Below are 9888 nucleotides of genomic sequence, written 5' to 3'. Positions count from 1 at the left end.
GCCTCCCGGGTTTACGCCATTCTCCTGCCTCAGCCTCCCGAGTAGCTGGGACTACAGGCACCCGCCACCTCACCTGGCTAGTTTTTTTTTTTAGTAGAGACGGGGTTTCACTGCGTTCACCAGGATGGTCTCGATCTCCTGACCTCGTGATCCGCCCGTCTCGGCCTGCCAAAGTGCTGGGATTACAGGCTTGAGCCACCGCGCCCGGCCTATTCTCCGTATTTTCAAGTTTAATACGTCAGAAAGTTCAATTTTACCAAAGGAGAGACTGGATACAAGGCAATGTGCAGAAGATTAGCCAGAATAGACCAACAAATAAGCCAACAAATAAGTTAATGAATGACTAGTATCTAAGCTGAAGGGCTTTGTTACTAAGTTGCTGTGAAACTTTTAACAGCAAATGAATATGAGAACACATTAAACCTGTAAAGTTGTACACAAGTGTTACTAAACCATATGGCCTGGCAATATTCTGTTTGAAGTTATTTTAGTTCATCATAATCCACAGTTAACATAGTTTATCTTAATTATCCCTAATAAACATTAAATAAGAAAGACTTTGAGTTTGCTCATCTGTCTGAAAAACAGAATGTAACTCTGCCATATAACTGACTTGAAGCAAATTATTCTCAAAACCTCCAATTTAATGCTCTACATTACAGTAAAATAAATTGGAAACATATAAGAATATTTATAACTAATTAATGAAAAGTAATTTTCATTTTAAAAGGGCCAGGATTGTATGTTATCCTGATGACCTAAAAGACATATTTTGCGAATTCTGTAAGGATTGACTGAGCTAGATCTGTGCAGTGCTCAACAGGCACTGACTGCCACTGCAAGGAACTCTCAGTGGACACCTTTCTCATCCGGGAAAGGGTGACAGGACAGCATGTTAAAGATTAAACATTAAAGGTTAAAGACTACAGTAGCAGCAAGGCTCAGCTTACAAACCGGGACTTCTCAGAAAAGAAACAATCAAAAATTACAGCTAAAGATTTGCAGCTAACAGAAATCTATTCAAAACAAAGCCATCACATGTGGGTGTGCAATTTCTCTAAGAGTGTCCCATCCCCATTATCTCCCATCTGTGAACATGTGCATCTTCTAGAATTACCTGCTGGATACAGGCTGCTGGGATTGCCCCAGGCTTCCCACATGGCCTCCGTCATGGCCTGGATAACTTCTGGCTCCAGGGGAGTGGTTGCATTATAGTCCATATAAACTTTCCTGAAGGAAAGAAAGCAAAGACACCCCTAAGGAAAAGGAGACGGCATATGGGAAGTACGGCTGCTCTGTGTCTATCCCATCAGCAGCAGCAAAAAATGTCAAGGGCACGGCGGTCTTCTGCATAAGCACTGCAGACACCCACAAGCTGCACTTGGGAATATCCAGATCTGCACTACTTATGGAAAACGTATGCACAATTTCTAATAATCTAGTTTTTGCCAATTTCTTTTATAATTGATAGGACTTGGATTTTCATTTAGGTTTTCAAAATTTCTTTCTAGTAAGGCACAGTGGATCGTGCCTGTAGTCCCAGCCACGGGGGAGACTGAGGCGGAATGAACTCTTCAGGCCAGAAGTTTGAGGCTGCAGTGAGCTATGATGGCGCCTATGAATAGCCGCTGCACACCAGCCTGGGCAACACAGCCAGATCCTGCCTCTAATAACACTCTTTCTACCCCTTGGTAGGATTAACGGTCTGTTGGGCCCAGATTACCCATCTGACGGCTGTAAAGGGCAGATCGTTGGCCTCTTTCTTATGGAAGGAGGGGAACAGCTGCATATTCCCAAGGGAACTTTCCTGTCTGCTGTTTTAACTTCATCAGAGTTTCGCCTTATTTCCCCACACCTGTTTTTGCAATGGCCTGTGGGGCTCGTGGTGACCTGGGCTTCTCCCTGGGGCAGGTGAACTTTGGCCCCAGACCTTGCACTTTCCATTTCTTTGCCCAGAAAAACTACACGCCCTGCCTCCACCTTACTTTTTTAGATCTTTGTTCCAACTTAGTCCTCTTGTGAGATGCCCTGCCCCGCAGCTCTGTTTAAAACTACAGCTGGCTGGGCGCAGTGGCTCACACCTATAATCCTAGCACTTCGGAAGGTCAAGGCAGGTGGATCACTTGAGGTTAGTCTGAGAGCAACCTGGCCAACATGGTGAAACTCCATCTCTACTAAAAGTGCAAAAATTAGCCCTACTAGGGAGGCTGGGACAGGAAAATCGCTTGAACCCAGGAGGCGGAGGTTGCTGTGAGCCGAGATCACGCCACTGCCTGGGCAACGGAGTAAGACTCTGTCTCAGAAAAACCAACCAACCAACCAACCAACCAATCCACAAAACTGCAGCCACCTATGTCCCTCCCTCCCCAGCCTCCAGGTCCCATTCTTTCCTTCCTTTCCAGGCAGCAGCATCATCTGACACACTAGACTTATTCCCTTACTGTCTACCTTAATAGACTGACAGAAGTATGGCTCCATGGGCATAGGGGCTCTGTTTTTCTCACTGCCCTGTCACCAATGCTGAAGCCCATAGGTACCACACAGCAGGGGCATGATTTTTATAAGATGACAAAATAAATGCCACAGAAAGTACAAATTCCCTGAAAGATCCCTCACTAAGTAAAATTTATCTGTATATGTTTTACTAATATCCAAAATCTTTGAAAGCCTTTAGAAAAATGTGTAGTAGTAGTCCTGCCTGATATTAATTTACCTAGTTTTAAAATAAACAGTACTTACACCATCCACATGAAACCCCAGAAACAATGACTAACTATGGCTGTTAAGACACAGAGTGTGGACAGAATGTGCACCAGTTGTAATGAAGCATCTTTTCTGTTCAAAATCACTCAATAGGTTGGGCGCTGTGGCTCGTGCCTGTAATCCCAGCACTTTGGGAGGCCAAGGCGGGCCGATCACCTGAGGTCAGGAGTTCAAGATCAGCCTGGCCAACATGGCGATACCCCATCTCTACTAAAAATACAATAAAATTAGTCAGATGTGGTGGCAGGTGCCTGTAATCCCAGCTACTCAGGAGGCTGAGACAGGAGAATCGCTTGAACCCGGGCAGTGGATGTTGCAGTGAGCCAAGACTGTGCCGCTGCACTCCATCCTGGGTGACATAGTGAGACTCCATCTCAATTAAAAAAAAAAAAAAAATCACTCAATAGGTACAAGGCTTTGACAAGTTTGACTTGCTGTCCTTTATCACTGTGGCACTAGTATTAATGTCAGGCCTCTGAGCCCAAGCTAAACCATCATATCCCCAGTGACCTGCACGGATACATCCAGACCGCCTAAAGCAACTGAAGATCCACAGAAGTGAAAATAGTCTTAAATGATGACATTCCACCATTGTGATTTGTTTCTACCCCACCCTAACTGATCAATGTTCTTTATAATCTCCCCACCCTTAAGAAGTTTCTTTGTAATTCTCCCCACCGTTGAGAATATACTTTGTGAGATTCACCCCTGCCCCAAAACATTGCTCTTAACTCCACCGCCTATCCCAAAACCTGTAAGAACTCATGATAATCCCACCACCCTTGCTGACTCCTTTTTCAGACTCAGCCCACCTGCACCCAGGTGAAATAAACAGCCTTGATGCTCACACAAAGCCTTTTTGGTGGTCTCTTCACACGGACCCGTGAGACATTAACAGTCCCAGGAAACCCCCAGCCCAGCTTGACTTTGCATGTGTCCTTAAATCTGTTTCTTTCCTATAAATAAGCATCCAAAGCACCTTAGTCTAGCTAGTGTTTGTTGGGCGACTATAGCTCTTCAATCTGCTGCTGGGCTGAACAAATCTATGGCTTGAATTTCAGATTAACACTTTACACATTCCTTTGCTTCATTATTTGCTGCTTCCTTAAAATGCTATCAGTATTGGATGAGCAGGCTCAACTTTATTAGTTTCTTAACCAAAAAATAAAAAGTCTTGGGAATCTCGCTCCACTGATTCCATAGGGGATATTTTCCCAGATCCCTTCACTTTGTTCCAACCAAGGTAGAATGCCAAACGTGTGTGCTTTAGGCCTGGACCCCTCATATTCTAAGCATGGGTAGCAAATGAGCTCACAAAAAGGAAAAAGAGGGGTCTGGAAAAGAAGACACACAGGCCGGGTGCGGTGGCTCACGCCTGTAATCTCAGCACTTTGGGAGGCCGAGACGGGCGGATCACGAGGTCAGGAGATCAAGACCATCCTGGCAAACACGGTGAAACCCTGTCTCTACTAAAAAATGCCAAAAATTAGCCGGGCGTGGCGGCGGGCGCCTGTAGTACCAGCTACTCGGGAGGCTGAGGCAGGAGAATGGCATGAACCCGGGAGGCAGAGCTTGCAGTGAGCCGAGATCGCGCCACTGCACTCCAGCCTGGGCAACAGGACGAGACTCCGTCTCAAAAAAAAAAAAAAAAAGAGAGAGAGAGAGAAGACACACAGACCGGAAAATGCATACCCCTGCCTCCTGCCCTTCTCGGACTTAACAAGTGTGGACACCACGTGCTCCGGGTCTCCGCGCTTCTCAGCGGTGGCCAGCCCCAATTTCCTGCAGCTGGGCTAGTAGCCTGGGAGAATCCTTAATTCCCTTTCACCTGCCCCAGTGCAACAGCTTCCTACCAACGCATCCGTTTCTGGGAGCACACCACATCTCCCTCCTAGACTGTTACAAGATCCCCAACTGGCTTCCCGGCTTCCTCCCGTCCCAGGCCTACCCGCGCCCCTATTTCTAGGAAACAGCCAGAAGGACTCCTTCAAAACACTTAAATTGCATCGCTCCGTGATCAACCTCCGAGGTCCCATAAGGCTCCTAATGAACCCCGAAGTTCTTCCCGGGTCAGGGGCTCTGCCGGATCACCTCTGACAAGTCCCCTGCCCTTCGCATCTGCTGTGCCCTCTTCCTGGCAGGCTCTGCTGCCCCAGAACCTGTAAACCTCACCCCTGGAAGTCACTCGAGTTTCGGCCTCAAAGTCACCTCTCCGTGGCCCCTTCCCGGGACACAGCTCGCACCTGCTCCTCCTCGAAGCTCGCATCCCTGACTTAGACCGACCTCGAGGACATCCCCGCGCGGGACGCCCCACGCGAGAGCGGCCACAGGCCGGCAGCGCCCTCCGTCCTCCCGCGCGGGACAATCGGGGACTGACGCCGGCCGCCTCCCCGGCCCTCCCCTGACGGCGCGCACCTCTCCGGCGAGTTGTGTTTTCCGCAGCCGCTGGGCTGACTCGCCGCGGGTGCGGGCGCATCCCTCCCCGGCGCCACGGCCGCCTCCATCCCAGCCCCACGGCTACCGGGACTCCAGCCTTCTTCCCGCCGAGCGCTACAAGTCCCGAGCGCTGGGGAGGAGGCGGTGCCGTGACGCCCGGACGCGCTCGGATTGGCTGAGCGAAGCACCCCCAGCCAATCCGCCCGCTTCTCAAGGCCGCAGTGCGCCCAGTGGAAGGCGGGGCTGCGCGGGGGTCAGGTAACGGGTTGGGGCGGGGCCTAGTGCGTCACAGAGCTTCCCGGAAACGGCGCGAATCCCCGCAACTTCACTTCCGGGGGAGCCCCGTGACCTTCGCTCTCTGGGGCAGGGCCGCCGTCGGTCCGCGGCCGGCTAGTCGGCGTAAGAGCAGGCTAGGCCCGAGCTGGACCTGAGAAGCCGAGGCGGCTGTGCTGTCTTGCGCGTTCCTCCCTCTGGCTGCCTGCGCGCGGAACCGTGCGCACCGGGAGAGCCGGGGCCGCGTGGCCTTGTTCGCCGCGAACACTCGAGGGGAAGTGCTGGGACCGCGGCGGCAGGGCCGGGGCCCCGGGGGTCTCCCGCGGGCCGCCCTGAACAGCGATGAGCAGGTCCGCTGGACCTGCGCGTCCATAGTCGGAGCGGCTCCATAGGGGACGTGGATGTCGTGAAGTTGGAGTCACGCGTCGAGGATGGACTTGAGGGGATCTGGAGTAGAGGATGGGAGGGCATTGAGAAAACAGGGCAAGAAATGAGGGACTCTAAGTAGGTGTAGAAACGCAGAAAAGATTAATTCAAGATCTTTTTAGGCCGTTAAATAGGAATTGGGGCATGAGGGACAGGAAGGAAGGAAGGATTAGCCAAGTGACTGGGAAGATGTTAGTGCCTTTATCTGGGGTAAGAGGGAACACGGGAGGGGGAAAGACGATGGGTTGAGCTTTGGACATGTTGAGTTGTCTATGAGACAGTCACAAGTGTAAACATCCACCATTCAGGTGTCCCGCCAACCGTTAAGAAAAGTCCGTTGTGAAAGTGGTAAAAAGGAGCAAAAATCCCTGAACTCTCATGAAGCCATCCTACTATCCTTTTTTTTTTTTTTTTTTTTTTTTTGGCATAATAGTGTCTAACTTTAATTGAGCCTTGAACTATGCCAGGCAGTGTTCTAAGTATTTTTCGTGTGTTCACTAATTTAATATTGATGATTAACCCAGTCCGGTAGGTGTCTTATATATGAGGAATCCAAGATGCAGAAAGGCATCTTGCCCAAGTTCACACGAGTAGTGGTGGAGCCAAAATTCGATTTCAAGCATGCTTTGCCAAGAGGTTGAATTTTAATTGGCTTTCATGGGCTTTCTCTATTTTATGTCCTGTTGGGGTCCAGAATAACTTGACTTTTCCAGCACAGCAAGTCTGCACATTTCTGGACTCATTCTCTCTCATTCTTCCCTATAAACGCAGCTCATTTCTTGCAAATGCAGCCAATAGCAAAGGGCCCACCAACATTTAAGAAGCAAATGGATGCACAGGAGCATAAGAACAGTCAAAAGAGGAGGAAAGGAAAGTGAATTGGGAAGGAATGTCAAAGAAGCCAAGAAGACAGATAATAGTGTCAAGTGTGGCTCAGAGGCAATCCGAAGTCTACTGTGCATAACAATTAGGAGGCACTGATAAACTAGCGAGAGAAGCCTCAGTTGTGGGCGAGGCGTGGAAGTTAGAATGCAAAGATGGGATATGAAAAAATGAAGAATGCAGTCAACTGTTAAAACGGTTGAGAAAGGAGGAATTAAAACGGCCTATGAGATTACGGGCAAGCTGGGCGCAGTGGTTCACGCCTGCAATCCTAGCACTTTGAGAGGCCGAGGTGGGCGGATCACCTAAGGTCAGGGGTTTGAGACCAGCCTGGCCAACATGGCAAAACTCTCTCTCTACTAAAAATACAAAAATTAGCCCGGTGTGGTGGTGCATGCTTGTGATCCCAGCTACTCGGGAGGCTGAGGCAGGAGAATCACTTGAACCCAGGAGGTGGAGGTTACACAGTGGAACCGAAACCATGCCACTGCACTCCAGCCTGGGCGACAGAGTGAGACTCCGTCTCAAAAAAAAAAAAAAAAAAAGATTAAGAGCAAATAGAGACTGAACATGTTCATAGGCTAAAGGGAGGTAGCAAACAGGCCATGCAAGAAAGAGGAGCCAAAGTCCTGGAGGAGACGATAGGGGATGAAGTTAAGAGCAAAGATGGCTAGGGAAGTTGATAGGTATGGGGAGAGTTCATTCTCTAAATCTGTTTGGAAGGCTGTAAGGATAGAAGCCTAAGGACAACGGACAAGGTGATGATTCATCCCAAGCACTCCTTGGGCCACTTAGGCAGAAATAAGGTTTGTGTTTCCAGGTGGACATAGTGAGTGTAGTGGTGGAGTCAGACAAGATAGTGTCCAACATGGAATGGTGATACCCAGAAAGAATTGAGTACAAACACAGAAGCCTAGGTGTTGAGATAGCCCAGCTGAAAACTGTAGGGTGCAACATGCAGCAGCAGCTACCACCATTCCAAGTGTACTGGTCACACATGCAACAGATGACCTACCGAGATGTCTCTAATACAAACACAATTGCCCCATATTGGCCAGACATTTGAGGAATGCCATCTCCATGAAGATAGCACATGCACCAAATAGAATTCTCACCTAAGGGAGAAAGTTAATAGAGCTATCAGAGTAAGTCTCCAATACGCAAGATCTTGAGACAAATGGGTATTTTATTAAAAAAAAAAAAAAAAAATAGTCATGAAACAAGAACAGCAAAACGAGATACTGGACATTAATAATCGAAGTTTAAAAAATAGAGTTGTCGGGTTGGGGGAGGAAAGGATGCATAGGCAGAGAACAGAACTTTTAGGGCAATGAACTATTTTGTATACTATAATGGTGGATACATGTAATATATTTGTCAAAAGTCACAGAAGATACAACACCAATAATGAATCCTAATATAAACTATGGACTATGGGTGATGATCTGTTAATGAAGGTTAATCAGTTGTTAACAAAAAATACCGCAGTGGATGTTGATAGTGGAGGAGGTTGTGTGTATGCACAGGCAGGGGATATATGGTAACTCCTCAATTTTCAAGTGAACCTAAAACTCCTCTTAAAAAAATAAGGTGGTTTTTTTTTTAGAACCTCCCAACAGATGGGTTGAAGAGCAGAATAGGCATAGCTGAGGACTGAATTCGTGAACTGGTCCTAGGAATTCTCTGATTATTGCTCAAAAGGATAGAGATGGAAAATATGAAATAAAATCGTCCATTGAATACGGTGATTCTCAAGCAGGGGTGATTTTTCCTTCCAGGGGTCCCTTGGTCGTATCTGGAGACAATTTTGGTTGCCATAACGGGAGCTGTGGTGCTTCTGGGCTGTAGTGAGTAGAGGCTATTTATACTACTGAGCATCCCCACAATAAATTATTAGCCCCAAAGTGTCATCAGTGCCAAAGGGGAGAAACCCTGATGTGGTTCCACGTTTCCATTTGGTATCATTTCTTCTGCCAGAGGACTTTGTATTGCTAGTCTGCTGGTATGCTTCCTTCAGCTTTTGTACACATGAAAACTCGTTATTTTGCCTTCATATTTAATATGCTCCTTAGATCTAGAATTCTGGCTTGAGTTTTTTTCTTTCAGCACTTTAGAGTTACTTCTTCAATATTTTCTTGCTTGTATTGTCTGCACGAGACATCTGTTGTCACCCCTATCTTTGTTCCTCTATATGTTGTCTCTTTATTTCCTTCCTGCTTGCTTTGAATATTTTGCTCTGGCCAGGCACAGTGGCTCATGCCTGTACTCCCAGCACTTAGGGAGGCAGAGGTGGGAGGACAGATCGAGCCCATGAGTTCCAGACCTGCCTGGGCAATATAGCGAGATCCCGTTCTTCACAAACAATTTTAAAAAGTATTTAAAATATTTTGCTCTGTCACTGATTTTGAGCAGTTTCATTGTGAGACTTCATTATGGTGTGGCGTTCTCCATGCTCTCGTGCTTTGGGTTTGTTTACCTTTCTAGATCCATTGGATTAGAGTGTTTATTAATCTGGAAAATTTTCTTTGGAAATGTTTTCTCCCCTGCTTCTTTGGGGATTCACAATTAGGAGTTATCTCACAGCTCATGAAGTTCTCATGGAGGGAGAGGTTCCCACTTTTTCCCTTTATTTTGGATTGCCTTTGTTGCCCTATCTTGAAGTCCATGTTTCTTTTGCAACATATAAGCTGCTGTTAAAGTCATCCAGTGTCTTTCTCTATTTGATTTTATTTTTTTTAGATGGGGTCTCTCTCTGTCGCTCAGGCTGGAGTGCAGTGGCGCGATGTTGGCTCACTGCAACTTCCGCGTCCCGGGTTCAAGTGATTCTCCTGCCTCAGCCTCCCAAGTAGTTGAGATTACAGGCATGCACAACCACGCCCAGCTAATTTTTGTATTTTTAGTAGAGATGGGGTTTCTCTATGTTGGTCAGGCTGGTCTCAAACTCCTGACCTCAGATGATCCCCCTGCCTTGGCCTCCCAAAGTGCTGGGATTACGGGTGTGAGCCACCGAGCCCGGCCTGTAATTTTTAATTGACTGCTAGGTATAGTATGTTTTCTCTGGTGGGTGCTGGATATTTATCTTTTTTCTTTTTCTTTCTTTTCTTTCTT

The 9888-nt window shown here is 47.5% G+C and overlaps 1 protein-coding gene across 3 annotated transcripts in view; it reads right to left on the bottom strand.

The window, feature by feature from the left end:
* Positions 1-5430, bottom strand: part of SCLY (selenocysteine lyase) — a 40980-nt gene extending 35550 nt beyond the window's left edge. Inside the window, exons 1-2 of one of the 3 annotated variants that reach the window (XM_017875552.1) lie at positions 5179-5430; positions 1118-1230 (exon numbers count right to left, since the gene is read on the bottom strand). In XM_017875552.1, coding sequence (XP_017731041.1) covers positions 1118-1230; positions 5179-5267 — 202 coding nt within the window. In that variant the 5' untranslated portion in view covers positions 5268-5430. The remainder of the gene's footprint in view (positions 1-1117; positions 1231-5178) is intronic. The other 2 variants (XM_017875553.1, XM_017875551.1) reach the window with 2 other exon arrangements.
* Positions 5431-9888: the final 4458 nt, after the last annotated feature.

Source organism: Rhinopithecus bieti, unplaced genomic scaffold (assembly GCF_001698545.2).
Source record: "Rhinopithecus bieti isolate Rb0 unplaced genomic scaffold, ASM169854v2 scaffold_7884, whole genome shotgun sequence".
Taxonomy (NCBI): domain Eukaryota; kingdom Metazoa; phylum Chordata; class Mammalia; order Primates; family Cercopithecidae; genus Rhinopithecus; species Rhinopithecus bieti.
This window is presented reverse-complemented; position numbering and strand designations above follow the sequence as displayed.